The sequence below is a fragment of the Condylura cristata genome, unplaced genomic scaffold, assembly GCF_000260355.1.
Source record: "Condylura cristata isolate star-nosed mole 26May11 unplaced genomic scaffold, ConCri1.0 scaffold00022, whole genome shotgun sequence".
Lineage (NCBI taxonomy): Eukaryota > Metazoa > Chordata > Mammalia > Eulipotyphla > Talpidae > Condylura > Condylura cristata.
In genome coordinates, this window is record NW_004567123.1 from 14,004,249 (window position 1) to 14,020,131 (window position 15,883).

Consider the following 15,883-nt stretch of genomic DNA (forward strand, 5'->3'; position numbering starts at 1 on the left):
AGTGACCTTTTAGATTGAGACTACAAGGTTTTGGGTGATGGTATCTTCCTACCTACGAAACTCTTTTAAGAATCTGCTGTAATTTTGGTCTTATTCAGCTGAAATTCATGTTGCTTAGAATCCTCCCTCCCTTACTGCTGCCCAGTATTTAGTGGATATTTTATTCATTTCCTCTGCCCTTTCTCACATGATCTGCATCTGATCCAAATGTATAAGGAAAATGAGTGGGAAGTCCATGTGGGTGCTGATCAAAGAGCCATGTGGAAGAAGCAGTCTTAGGTAGAAATAAGCCACGTGGTTTTGTGGCATTTTTTTTGTGAAGATTTGTTTATTTATGCAAACAAGAACTGGAGTACAGGCCAGAGGTGCAGGAGTGGTGAGAGGATTCACCAGAGACAGAGTGGGGAACAGAACAGGCAGATCTACTGAACTGCTGAGGGGAGCAGCAGGCAAGACAGGAGAAGTCTGCTGCGCCATGTAGTGTCACCTCACTGGTGGGGAATTAAACTCGTACTGCAGTGGCTGTAGCTAGCTTCATAGTGCTGTGCTTTAACCTGTTGTGCCACCAGGGAGGGCCCTCATGTTATTTTTTTAATGTGACACATAACTGATCATTTTCTGATTCCTCCTAGGCCCAAACTGACTTAGGTATAAGCTGTTCTTTGGCAAACAGTAAAAATGAAATTTCAAAGTCTAGAATATGTTTGCTCACTTGTAAGCAACAGGGAACTAAGTCTGAACTTTGGAAAAAGTCTATTAATAATTTACAGATAACGGAATTGTCAGGAAGTAGAAGGCAATGCAGGAGAAAGAACCCCAAACGTGGGGCTGCTATAACGGTTGACGATGTTCCCTCGGCTAGTTTGTATCAATGATTATGAACAGCATGCTAAGTCAGTGCTTCAGAAGTCGATTTATGACTACTATAGGTCTGGAGCAAATGATCAGGAAACATTGGCTGATAATGTTGCAGCATTTTCCAGGTGAGGCAGTTTAAAATCTTGTTTTAAAATTAACAGAACATTCTACCAAAATAAGATCTTAGTTTTTGTTTTTTTTTTAAGGGTTTATTTATTTATGCATACAGAACTGGGGTTCAGGCCAGAGGTGCAGGGGTGGTGAGAGGATTCACCAGAGACAGAGTGGGGAGCAGAACAGGCAGATGGACGACGTACACTGCTGAGGGAAGTAGCTGGCGGGTCAGGAGAGGTCTGAGGCGCCATGTGGATCACTTCTGGGGCTGGCAGGGATTGAACTCATGCTGAAGAGGCTTTAGCTTCTCAGTGTTGTGCTTTAACCCGATGCACCACCAGGGAGGGCCAGATCACTTAGTTTTAATGACAATAGTGTGGGGTTGCTTACCTGTTTAGTATAGAGGTGGAAATTCTTCAGTCTGTGGTAAATAATGGGTTTTAAAATTGTTTTCAAATATGTCAAGGCTGTGAATCTTGAAAAATCAACTGAAACTATCAACCCTAAATTTCCTCACTGGGAAATAGATGAATAATTACTTTAATCATATATAAGAATATTCTGAATTATCATAGTCATATGGTAATTGTCATTGGAGTGATGACTCCATTTCCTTTTTTCCTCTAAGTATGGATGTGAAGACTTTTGTTGATGGGTAGGAAAAAGTATTAAATGCAAGATAGACATCTTATCTGGTTGAAACAGATTGAATTGTTGCCTCAAAGGTTCCCATCTGGCTGGCTTTGCGTTATCATTCATTTTGATTACTGTTGTCTAAACTTTCACTTAGATTTCAATTTGTCTATATAGTATTAATCTTTCAACATTGCTGTTTCATCTCTGCTCCAAAGTGCTTCCTCTCTCTTCCCAAATTAGTTTTCCCTTGACTTTCATATTTTAAAACTCAAGATGGTAGGTGCCATGGTTTATGTTTTCTGTTTGTAATAAAAACAAGACACAAAATAACTTTAAAGGAGTGTATTTCTCCCAGCAGTTACAAAGATGGTTTATTTTCTGGACTGGGGAGGAAAGTCCTTAATGATCTACAGTCTTTCAGGCATATCTGTATTACGTCATAGATTTAATAAAACCAGTGGATGTGCTGGGTATTCACAGATGGTGAGAAATTAAAAAAAAAAGGCAGACAATATCCAAGGGAATGTATTTGCCCCCCTAATTTTTTTTTTTTTTAGTTTAGAGCAAAATCACTTTTCTATGTGTATATTAGTGGAAATGAAATTGTTCTGACCAAGGTGATCCCTGGCAAGAAGCACCAATTCATCTGCAAATCACTAGTATCCTGAGAATGAGGTGAAGGGTGGGCATCCCCTCAGACCTCTAAATGTTGACTTGATCTCTGATATTCTTTGGGGTGATGAACTAAATGAACTAAAAGTATACAAGAAGAGTAATGGGAATGATAAAGTTGGCTGAGGGAGGCAGGGAGTAGGGTAGAAAGAGAATTTAAAATTCTGCATGATCTTTTCCAATGATTTAATATGTTATGTTCCTTCAAAATCCTTTGCTCTCGAAAGATGCTTCTTCTTTGGCTCATGTCCATTCAGTTCACCAGAGAATGTGTTTGGATCATATGTGGTCTCCTAAAAACAATGGTTTAACCCAATAGGCAACTTTCACCAAAGAAATTTAAGACCTTGACAGATTGAAGGAGTTGTTATCTCCTTAAATGCTCAGGCTCAGATGACCTCCATTCTCTTCTATACAGACTTCCTCACTTTTTACCCTCTTACACTCTTGCTTAATGATCATCTCACACGTTAGGAGTCTCTGTGTGCTAGTCTCTAAACACCATGCAGAGGAGAGAGTGGTGAGCCAGACACAGAACATTTCTGTTCCCAGGAACTTAGACTCCAGTGGACACACATTGACATCTGCCTTCCTTATGCTGGTGGGTTTAGTTGATACAAAATGTACTTTAAAAAATGGCTCAGTAAGGGAGCTAAGGGGTGTTGCAAGGCTTCCTCTGCAACCTTAGAAATTCTGCAAACTTTGTGAAACATGGTGACTTCAAAGCTGTGACCTGGAAAATTGTCTCAGGACTTGTGTGAATTGCAAGTACTACATCATGTTTCTCCATCCTGTGTGTCCTCGGTAACTTAGGGACAGAACACAGACTGCCTTTTCCACAAACCTTCATTATTCTTCAGCTTCTAAGGGGAAAGAGGTATTCTAATTCACTAGAATTAACGAATTCTCTAGAAGATGGCTAGCGCTACTTTATTGTCAAAGACACCCCACTTTTTTTTTAAGATTTATTTATTTATGCATACAGAACTGGGGTACAGACAAGAGGTGTAGGGGAGGTGAGAGGTTTCACCAGAGACAGAGTGGGGAGCAGAACAGGCAGATGGACGAAGTATACTGCTGAGGGGAGCAGTGGGGGAGACAGGAGAGGTCTGCTACAACCAGGTGGATCACCTCCTGGGTGGGGTATGGAACTCCAGCTGCTGCTGGCTTGCAGTGTTGTCTCCTAACTCCTTGCACCACCAGGAGGGCCCACACTCCACTTTTTTTTTTTTTTAAAGACTTATTTATTTATGCATACAGAACTGGGGTACAGACCAGAGGTGCAGGGGCAGTGAGAGGATTCACCAGAGACAGACTGGGGAGCAGAACAGGCTGACTGATGAAGTACACTGCTAAGGGAAGCAGCGGGTGGGTCAGGAGAGTTCTGCCGTTCCATGTGGGTCACCTCTGGGGCAGGGATCGAACTCATGCTGAAGTGGCTTTAGCTTCTTAATGCTGTGGTTTAACCCACTGTGCCACCAGGGAGGGTACCCACACTCCACTTTTATTGCAGCAAACTTGTTAGTGGTCATTGCTATTCAACATCTCAATTCCTCTTTTGTTACATAACCTGTAGAGTGATACTTCATTCCACAACCTGTATCAAGCTGATCACATGGAATTTGGAGTAGATTTTCTGCCAGGGTTTGGTGGTTTTGATTTGAGGGGGGCTGGATATTAGAAATCAATCTGAAATCTCTCATTCTACTCAAATCAATACTGCAAAACAATCAAACCTCAAAATAACCAGTTGTGATACAATGATAGGATTGTAAAAGACATTTATGAAACATACACCCACCCCCTCCATGTAGACATAAAAAGTAGAACAGAGGTCATTCAATGTGACAAATCATATCTTAACACTTAACTCTGAACACATTTTAGAATTCTGGGGACAGGGTCAATTATGGGATCCAACAGTTGTTTAGAGAAATTTCTGTATAAGACTTTGGACTCCAGTATTACTGTGGCCCCAAATAAGTACATAAACAAACAAGTAAATAAAGGCAAATATCTGTAACCAACCCAAAGAACATAGTTGTTAATTGTAAACAAGTCCAGAACAGAGCAAACATCAGGTTGCTACGTTTTGCAATGGGCCAATCTGATTGGAGTTAATTTTAAAAAGAACAGTTCTTCCTTACTCTTACACATTAACTCAATATATCCTACTTAACTGTGGTATGCACATATTCTGAGGCTTCTTGTGAAATTGTCATTGTTGGGAAGTAATTGGCTTTTCAGTATTTGCGTTGATATATATATTTTTTAAATATTTATTTATTCATACAGAACTGGGGTGCAGACCAGAGATGCGGAGGGCGAGAGGATTCACCAGGGACAGAGTGGGGAGCAGAATAGGCAGATCGACGAAGTACACTGCTGAGGGGAGCAGGAGAGGTCTGAGGCGCCATGTGGATCACCTAGGGGGCTGGCGGGGATTGAACTCATGCTGAAGTGGCTTAAGCTTCTTAGTGTAGTGCTTTAACCCGCTGTGCCACCAGGGAGGGCCCTGCGTTGATATTTTAAGGGAATACTCCTTCCTGTTGTATCACTATTGATACTGAAGATTGTGTAATTTTCTTTTAAATGACAGATGGTTAAAAATAATATTAATCTCTCATGTTAATGTTAAGAAGCAATAAAAGCCATCAGTGACATTTTCAGTATCTTCCCATAGGCAGAACCAGAATCATTCAGCTAGAGAAGCACAATACCTTCTTCCTCTTGCATTATGAAAAACAGCTAATTGTCTTTTGTGTTTGAATAGTCACATAGAATGAAGCTTTACATTGCAGCTTTATACCGTCTTCTTCCTCTTTATGCCCAAATCCTCTTTCTCCTTCCATTCTCAAAGTGTGGCTTTCTTTATCCAGACAAGTATTGGAAAACACATACACATATCCCACACGCACTCATACACAATTATTTTAGTAGGCTTAGAGACTTCTCTTACCTATCTACACATCAAAGCATTCAAAAATGATTTGACTATGTAAGTGCATTTTCTACGTTGTGTTGCCTTCTTTAAGATTTATTTATTCGTGCATACAGAACTGGGGTACAGGCCAGAGGTACAGGAGAGGTGAGAGGACTCACCAGAGACAGAGTCGGGAGCAGAACAGGCCAACTGATGAAGTACACTGCTAAGGAGAGCAGTAGGTGGGTCAGGAGAGGTCTGCCTCGATATGTAGGTCTCCTCTGGGGCAGGGGTGGAACTTGCAATTAAGCAGCTGTGGCTAGCATGCAGTGCTGTGCTTTAACCTACTGTGCCACCACCAGGCAGAGCCACTGTTGTGTTTTCTTCAGAATAAATTCCTGCTCTCCTAATTTCTTTACTAGGTGTTTAGGAGAATGATTGCAATTTAGTCAAATATTTAAAAAGTTTCACAATATTTAAAATGAAAAGTAAAAATTAGGATTATAAATTTGTGTATTTTATATACAAATTTTTATGAGTTTTAAATGCTTAGAGTAAAAAAATTAATGTGGAGATATTAGCATGCAATTTGATTATCTTGCAGACTTGTAAAAATTAATTCATGTGTTCAGGTGGCAGGATTCAATAAACAGCCTAGGGTTTGTAAGCCTGGTGACGAGTGTCTTCTTTGAATAGAATACTCCCTCTTGGAGCGTCTGAATATCACTTGATTTTTTAATAAATTAAGTTTGAGAAGCTTTTTGGGTGTAAAGTATGAATAGAAAGCTCTGCTAATGGATCCCCACCTTTACGTGCTCCCTCTACTCAGACAGCTTATTTCCCATCCTTTGAAAAAGGTTTGTTATTCATTTGGTTCATTTGTTTTGTCAATCTTCATATTCTTTTCCCAGGATTGTAGTCGGCTACTATTTTACATAAGATTGTGGAAAAATCACTTAAATCGTGCGTAAGATTTGGTGGGACTTGGAAATCTTAGAATTATTTGAACAAGGTTAACTATAATTGCTTCTTAGAAAATATCAAAATGTGGAGTAATATTTAGAAAACATATACTTCCTACCCCATTGAGTTTGTCTGGCTTTCCTCAGAATTGCCTTTTGTGTACTGGGTGATGAGTCTGTAATGTCATCCTCGGAACAAATAAAACCAAAGATGGAAAAGAGCAGTGACTGCACCACCATGTGGACTAACATAGAACTACTTCCAGGAGATAGGAGTTGTGCACCTTGCCTTCTAGTAAAAGAGAACTGGACATTTAAAAATGTCCCTTCTGCCTCATACACACACACACACACACACACATACATACATACACACATGCACAGCTGATTCCTTACAGCTCTGTGTGTGCTCTTCATAAAAGCTTTCATTGTTTCTTCAGCTCTAAGTAAATAGCAATGCCTTCCAAGGCCAGCATACCAACAGCTGCTATTAAAATCTTTTTTCTACCATTCTAATAATATACTTAGAGATGATTGGTAATAAAAACTCTCTTCAAGCCTTCTGCTGCTCCCCCTTCAAAATGGAGATCAAAGAATCATGCTGTGAGAGTCAGTGGAGAAGAAAAGACTCCAGCAGTGGAACATGTGGTGTGACATAAAATAATGACAATTATGATGTTCAAAGGAATTGAAGAGAAATCACACAGTAAAATTTCTTTATTATGCTTTTCAGAGGCTGGATGTTTTTACTTTATTACGTGAGGAAGGTTTAGATTACAGACCCATAGTTATTTCACAAAGTGACACGAAGGCAGTTGTTTTCACTACAGGGAGTGGGTTTCATTTGAGACTTTGGAGTTTTAATTTACTTCAGTTCCTTCATTACTAGATCACACTTTGCTATACTTTTCTTTTTTTTTCTTTTAAGATTTATTTATTTATGCATACAGAATTGGGGTACAGACCAGAGGTGCCAGGAGTGAGAGGATTCACCAGAGATAGAGCAGGAAGAACAGGCAGATGGACAGAAATAACACTGCTGAGGGGAGCAGTGGGTGGTTCAGGAAAGGTCTGATGCACCATGTGGATCACTCCCTGGCCAGGGATCCAACTTGTGCTGCAGTGGCTGCCATAGCTTCATAGTGCTGTGCTTTAACCCGTTGCGCCACCAGAGAGTTCGATATAACCAAAAATCTTGATCTCTTTGGAAGGAGTTGTCGAGAGCTGGGCACTGCCTGGTATATGTATGTCTACACATATGTTTATTGTCTTAGTGCCTGTTAGAAATAGGACTGTATTTTCTTCAGCTTTCATCAGTAACTAATGAAGATAAAAATCATTCTGAGCAAATGGGAGATACAAAATTTGCTAAGAAATATTTTGGCTCTTGGTTTTATTTGTAGTTTTCATCCCCAAACAGAAGATTCAAAGAAAAAGTCACTAATGCTAATGTCCAGGAGCCAAGAAAATAGTCATTTTTTTTATGATGAAAAAAATTTATATTACAGTTAGCCAGCTGGACTCAGTTTAAATGATACCAATTTTGTTGGCAATATAAAAAGCATCCTAATCAGGAGCCAATGGAACAAATGCCTTCTTCTCTTCATCAGGTCTGATCAGAAGGTTGACCTTGGCCATGTCAGTGTCATAGGTTTGGTTTGATCTGGTGCTTGTTACCTTGACATCCACCACAAACACAAGTGTGTTGTCTTCAGTCTTCTTCATGACTGACTCTGAGGTCAGGGGGACTTGATGTCAACATAGTGGTCAAGCTTGTTTCTCCTGGGGATGCTCTTCTGAGGATGTTTGGGTTGCTTTGGGATCTGCAGAGCTTAGGCTCTGGAATTTGAGACATGGATTTTTTATTTGTGGCCATGGATACCTTGCAGCACTGCTTTCTTGGTCTTTAAAACTTTTGCTTTGGCTTGGGTTTTGAGTAGAACTGGGACTTCCTTTTTACTTTCAGTGCATCTTCGTGAAAGGGATCAGAAATTATGTTAGCCAAAACTCCAGTCTTTGCAAAGTAACAATTTTGAGGAAAATGTTCCATTAAACCAACAAACATTATTTTTCCCTATCATCATACTTAAGTGAATATAAAATTCAAGGATTTTGAGGAAAGCAAATTATAATTTTAAAAAGGAGTTGCCTAATGGTATTGTCTTCTATCAAAAAAAAAAAAAAGACAAGACAGATGTAGCATATCTTATTAAACTATAACTTTCATATCTTTTGAATATCATCTTCAAAATGAATTGAGCACATTGAATTGAAAGCTATATTCACACCAAAACCTTTCACCAGATGTTAATAGTGGCTTTATTTTATAATTGCTGCAAACTGGACACCTTTCAGATATCTCTTAGCTGGGTAGTAGATAAATAAACTGTGTTACCTCCATGCAGTGGAATATATTTTTCTTCCAAAATGACCAAAACTTTAATGCAGCAATGTGGATAAGCCTTGCATTATACAAAGTGGAATAAACCAGACTAAAAAGGCTACACACTATATAATTCCACTTATATGACATTTTTTCAAAGTAAAGTAATAAAGACAAAAAAGATCAGTAGTTGATAAGCGTTGGCGAGAGAGACTTTCACTGAAAAAGGAAACGGCATTTTTCAAGGTGGTTGAATTGTTCTAGCTCCTGATTGTCTTTGTAATTGTGTGACTGTGCATTTGCCAAACCTCACACAACTCAAATGGGTGGATTCTACTTTATGTTAATAATACTTTACCAAGAACAATGGCTTGAGGAATTTATTGGTATCTTTCCATTTTATAAAATATAACTTATTTACTTATATATTTTACATCATTGTTCATTTTTGTACAATGTTTGCTTTCTCCTATCAGGTGTAGTCCCCATAGAATTCCCACCACCAATTTACTCACGCACAATGGCCATAGCCCCTGTGCTCTTTCCTCATCTATTCTGATCCTTCCCCCTCACTGTGTCTCTGATTCATAGTTGCCTGCCAATTTTTTTTGTTATTGTTTTTTTCCTTGATTCCTTATTTGATTCCCTTATATCCCTCCTATAAATGAAACCATCTAATATTTTCTTCTTCCTTCTGACTTCACTGAGCATAATCTCCTCTAGCTCCATCCATGTTGCTGTGAGCAGCATGAGTTTATCTTTTTGATTGCTGAATAGTACTCCATTGTGGAAATATACATATATGCCACATCTCCTTGATCCAGTCATCTATTTTGGGGGCATTTAGGTTGTTTCCATCTTAACCTATTATTGTTAACTTTTCATTTTAACAAACTTTAAAATCCCCCCATTTCCTTTATCTTTGTACTTTGCTTGATGGGAAATTATGAGAATAATATCTCTTTTTAACTTACATGTGATGTCAAAGTTTCAATTATACTTAAGGAGTTCTAAAATTTTTATTTATTTCTTTTTTAAATTCAGATGGAAACTGTACCCGCGGATGCTCCGGAATGTTGCCGAAATAGACCTTTCCACTTCTGTTTTAGGGCAGAGGGTCAGCATGCCAATATGTGTGGGGGCCACTGCCATGCAGTGCATGGCCCACGTGGATGGTGAGCTGGCGACTGTGCGAGGTGGGTGACTCCTTTAAAGTACTTTCCTGGCTATTTTTATACTCACCAAAATTAAGATAATTGACCTGGCTACCCAAATGCCTGTCTGTGCATGTCCTGCTCCTTTGTTTTCTAGCCTGTGAATTTTGGACAAGATATTTATGAAAATAATAACAGCCACATTAGATTACCATGAGCAGAAAAATAAGTCCACACACAAATAGGTACTTAAACCACGCCTAGAACAGAGTACTGGCTCAACTGCTTTGAGTTATATTGTGAATATTAACAGCAACATCTCACAGTGGATGTCTGACTCAATATCATACAGTTAGCTAGTGACTGAGATGAAGCTCAACATCTTGGCTTTCTTACCCAAAGACTTCTTGCTTCCTGAGCCCACACGACCCTCACAATGAAAGAGCAAATGCAGTGACCTGGTTGGTGAAGTTTTCTGTCATTTTTGTGTGACTATGATTCTTTTTTCCTGATGGGTTATATTCCCAATCAAGTATTTCCAAATGCCTTTACGAGGGGGTGATGAGAAATTTAGAAAACAAGACAAAAGAGGTTTTTTAATCTGTTAACATTTGAAAGGTGTACATGTCATAAATCTCATCTTTTGATTTAGAAATGATAATGAATTATATCAGATATCTTGATGCTAAGCATGACAGCCAGTTGTATTTGAGTTTCAGGTAAACAACAAATTACTTGTAATTTTGCACCCTGTTGTTTCTTTGCTAGGCCCTAGCACTAGGGAGTCTTGTGAAGGTCACAGGAGAAAAAAAGCTAGGAAAATCTTCACAAAAATGGGCATTTTTTTATTGCTTCCACAGTCTAGAATCCCCAGCATAGTTCTCCACATTAAAAACACACTTCCAGCATAGTAAACTCCATTTGCACCTTAGTGGGAATGAAAATTGCTCTGTTTACTTCTCTGAAGATATATTTTTTTAAAGCTTTATGCAGGAATCTCAAAAGACAGCTTTAAAGATCAGACTGAGGGCCCTCCCTGGTGGTGCAGCGGGTTACAGCACAGCACTAAGAGGCTAAAGCCACTTAGCATGAGTTCGATCCCTGCCCTGGAGGTGACCCACATGGCGCGGCAGACCTCTCCTGGCCTGCCCACTGCTCCCCTCAGCAGTGTACTTCATCAGTCAGCCTGTTCTGCACCCTACTCTGTCTCTGATGAATCCTCTCACTGCCCCTGCACCTCTGGCCTGTACCCCAGTTCTGTATGCATAAATAAATAAATCTTTAAAAAAGAAAAGATCAGACTGATAATGTGAATATTCAAATGGGGTAAAGTTAAGAAACAACAAAATTTGTGGTAAAGATTGGAGCAAACTTGAGATTTCAGGCTCCATGGGAAGGGAGCAATCATGTGTTAGGATTAGTTCATATTGCCTGAAGGGAGGGCATCTGGGGTTGCCAAATCTTCAACAATTTTGAGAGATGCTAGAACACTTGATTTTTATATGCAATCTCCTGGTTTTTAAGTGTTGGCAAGTAAATCAAAATTCTCTAAAATGCTGTTTAGAGCAACAATGTTTGGGCCAAAGCAAACAATTTTGTGGGCTAGAGCTGTCCCCTGGGCTGTCAGGCCGAGACATCTGACCTATGTGGAAGGTCACCACCAGCTATTCCACCTCTGTGGCAGGTCATTTTCACTCTGTAGCATTACCTTTTCTCATTGACAAAATAAGCTGCTTGAGCAAGACCAGAGGTTTACTTTCTGTGTCCTCAGAGGACGAAGGATCTCAGGAAGTTGGGTGTATCACTGAGTCTACAGCAACTTGTGTTGCATGTTCAAAAGAACAGTTTTTTTAGAATTCTGCTGCTCATACAAAAACAAAGAAAAAACTTCCATAATGAGTGAACTCAAAAGAAAGAAAAAATAATTCACAAAAGGAGTAGATATTCTTTCAGAATACAGACTGTTTTGCCTTCATTTAAAGTTTTATCAAATACAAAGAGACCATTCAGAGTTGAGAGCTGCCTTCCTTAAAGTTCTGAAATCCCACCTCTTCCCTTCTACTTTTTATATCAGCCATGGAGAAATTAGATGATGGTGTGAGTGAGACTTTACTTTTCATTTCTCACAGGGTCCTTGGAATTTCTCCCTGGTTCTTGGTGAAAATACATTGATGTTTAATAAATGCTATATAAACTTAAGAGTGATTCTCTAAAGTCTTGTGAAAAATGATGAGAGCCAACTTTCATTTCATTAATGTGTGCAGGCAATTTGAATTTATTACCTCATTCATCTCTTACCACCATCTTAGCATGTATGAGTGCAAAGCTCAGGATTTTCTCCAACACCTGTGGATATGAAAACTGAGGCTTAGAGAAGTTACACACCTTATCAAGATTATTAATTGCTTTTTTTTTTTTTACTTCTGTCTATGGTTCCCTGGCCAGTTACTGGTGTTTTTAATGTCATTTACTGCAGTAATAACTCTAGGCAATATTATCCTGGAATATTAACTACAGATATTCTATGGTTTTTTAAAGTTTATCCCTTTAACTTTGAAAGGATGAGATAAGCCATGACATATGAAATATGTTATCAGCAAATATAGGCAATATATACAATTCAGGAATATAAATAAAGGGATCTAGATTATAAACAAATACGAAAACTTCTAAAGCTATTTTAAATGGAAGGAAAACAACTGAAAAACACTGATGGAGAACAGTCTGCCATGCACTGTTTTATGAATAAGAGGTATGTTACAGTAGGTACTTTAGCCCCCTTATCATAATTGAAATTGTTAAAATACATAAGCAGTTTTTTTAAATCACTACTTGTAACAATATTTGAAACTATTGTGTTTTAAGTTTAATCGTTCATATGAGCCTCATAAATTGAGTCATCTCTACAACTCATTAACATATTGAAGGAAATAGCAATAGTCAATATCCATGCTAGCTGCAGCTAAGAGGTGGTATTAAGGTTAAATTCTGTCTTGCAAGATGAGTCAAGTGTCCTTGCTGCCTGTACAGCCTACTGCTTTTAGAACATTTTCATGGAAATCACTGTAATTTTATGCACAGTGGCTACAATAAATTTTATTCCATCCTCCAGGGATCAGCTTTTTTTGCTCCATTTTAACAGAGATATAGAAAAGAAAGGGATAAAAGATACCTTCATTCATCCTCTGCTTTTGACTTGTTAATGCAGAGAAACACCACATGAGGGAGTGCTGGGACCTTGAATAAGGAAAGATTAAACTGCACATAATAGGTTCCAGGAATGCTCAACATATTAGCAAATTCTTGTTAATTTGTCAAAAAGTAGATTTAAAAAAAAAAATTCTTAACCCCGAATGCAATTAGAGACTACCACACAGGATTTGATGGGCCATAAAACCATTAAATCTAAACTTTTTTTTTTTTTTGAGTCTAAAAGACCAGAACATTCCACAGTGAAGTTTTGGGACTCCACAACAATTTGGCCCCCTATTAAGGTGCAGGTGAAACAGATTGCAGAGTAACACAAAGAGCCATACAGACCCCAAAGAACTGAATTAGAGTATAGGTGAGAACTTCAACTGTTGAATTCTGGATTTTCCAAGATTAAGTGATTGGCCTTAACATTCAACAAGAAAAAATTGTCATTTCCTATACTCCAAACTCAAACGATGTATTTTTTGAAAGCTTTATTGATTTATATATGTATGTGTTGTACCAGGTGACTAAGTAGATATACATTTCAGCATACCTTTGAGGAAAAATATCTGCGTTGTTCTCAATTTTACTTAAATCCAGAAAAAGCACCAGTTTTCTTTAATTGAATCTTTTGCTTTTCCTGAAGTGGGTGCCTTTTATGTGCAAGTTGTTTGGACTTTACACCTCTATCATTAATCTTCATCCTCACAATGCACCGAAGAAGTAATTATTATTTATCATTTTCCTCACTTGAAAGTGGAAGAGAAGGGAACACTTGACCAAGATCTAGAGCTTGTCAAAGGTTAAGATTACTTCAGGATCTGTATCACTGAGAGTTTGACCCAGTTATTTGTCTTTATCCATAATATTATCCTTTTTTTTTTTTACTTAGAAGAAATAAAAATAGGGACACATAAAGGAGAAAAGACACTTCATGAGAAGTTTCCAGTTAAGTATTTGGAAGGAAATCCCTTTAAGCATCATTGTATTGAAAAAAAAAATCAACTCACACCCTTTTCACCTTATTTTCCACTTGTTTCAGCTCAGTTTTATGTTTTGGATCTTTTTTCTATCAACCAAAAGAACACTTACACTCCCTCTGCTTACACTCACACACATTACACAAACATAAGAACACATATACAGACATCTTAAGAGATCATGGACCTCCTTTATGCCATATATTACACATAATGTATATTTCATCTCTGAACTTTTCATAAAAGTGGTCAATTAAATATTGAATTGCTTTGCAATAAAACAAGTTGTATTGGTTAAGATATGAGACTGCAACTATATTAAAGCCCAACATCTAATAATGAGATTTTTAAGAATTTGTACCAGAATTTGAGCTGTTGGGCAGCTTTGTCTGAGATTGCTTCTTTTAAATCATTAGCGTGCTGATGACATGTATGTGACAGTAGGAGGTCAGAGGTGCTTGTGTTTGTCTTGACACTGAGGTGGTTAAATTGACAGATGTTTGGAAGTGGTTGCATATGCACTTGCTATTCCTCCAAGCCATTTTTTAAAGGTTCTAACTGTGGTGTGGTCTCCATGCAATCTGCTAGTTACCTTATGCCCTGACAGCTCAATAAAATGATAAAATAATAACCTGGGAAAAATTACAGTAAAGCTAATGTTTTAGTCTATCACAGGTTTGCCCCCAGAGATTAAATGGAAGCAGGGAAGAAAGGGCTAAAATGTCACTGGGATTAGTTGCTCCTCATAGATATTTCCATACAATGAGAGAGTTCTCAGGGTGTAGTGACAGTGTGATTCTGCTCCAGATTCAGACAATGGGCCATCAAGAAAGCACTGGAAAGATTAAGTCTGGCTTCCTGGCTTTTCTTTGCAGTGTTTAAATAGGTTAAGTTCCCTAAATCATAAAATAAGATTTGTTTGAACACTTCCAAGTATTTCAGGTATAATTGTTGTAGGACTTTTGTTCTTAGACTCTTCAGAACATTATTTTTTCTGAGTAATCTCAATCTTAATTTTCGGTGTTCTTACAATAGCAATAATTGTGTCTTTTAAAAGCCTGCATGATGACAGTTCCCAAGTGAAGAAAGGCTGACATACTCCTTGGATGTTGGGGTGAACATTTGTGCAAACCCTTCAGCATGTCAAGCCCCAATTTCAGAACCACACAACTGCTTGGTACTTTGTCATTGCATTTTTTCCCCTGTTACGTAATGACTTCCTGTGCAGATGACAAAATGCTTTTTCTCAACAAAATTTTCAACACAGCTGTGTTGGTGACTAAGTTTTGCAGGAGTTTTTTAATCAAGTGCACCTAAAAAAACCTTTTGGCTCTTTGAACATATTATCCCTTTTCCTTTAAAAATGTAATTTTGTAAACTTACCATTCCCATAAAGAAGAGCAATGTTCAAAGAAACCACGTAGATCCAAAGTAGCACATTACTTAATTGTTCTGCTCTAATCTGGATATATGATTCAGCTCCTATGAATGAAGGAATGTTCCAAACATTAGATACTTACTCTCATTTCTAACTATATTTTGTATTTTGTGTTTTCCTCTGATATCACTGTGATAGTGAGTATGGATGCATACTATTTATAAATGCATCATAATTCCTTCCTGTCCAGCTAAGCATGATGAACTCTAGTTACATGTGTTGACTTGACATCTTATTTATGTGTGTAAGATTAGTTGCTTGACATTAAATATTTGCGAGCTATTTTATAACTGATAAATTATTCTTCCTCGGATTTGAATAACTGCTTCTTCCTCATCTTCTTCCAGTTTTTAAATCTTGTTATTTATTTTTGTTTCTAATCTGAAATCTAGGAAGCAGATGCTGGATAAACACATTTATAAAATATGTCTAATGATTGTTAAGTGTGTGGAGAGACTGTTACTGTATGCAATTTAGTTCCTTGCCTTAAAATAGTAAGATATGAAGGTATAAGTGTTATAGGGCACCCCAAGTCAGTTCCAGAACAGGGGAAGAGGGACACCCCTGA

The 15,883-nt window shown here is 38.0% G+C and overlaps 1 protein-coding gene across 1 annotated transcript in view; it reads left to right on the forward strand.

The window, feature by feature from the left end:
* The first annotated feature begins 846 nt into the window (after nucleotides 1-846).
* Nucleotides 847-15,883, forward strand: part of HAO1 (hydroxyacid oxidase (glycolate oxidase) 1) — a 50,243-nt gene continuing 35,206 nt past the window's right edge. The window contains exons 1-2 of the mRNA XM_004687182.2: nucleotides 847-983; nucleotides 9,593-9,744. Of these exons, the coding sequence (XP_004687239.1) occupies nucleotides 847-983; nucleotides 9,593-9,744 (289 nt within the window). The remainder of the gene's footprint in view (nucleotides 984-9,592; nucleotides 9,745-15,883) is intronic.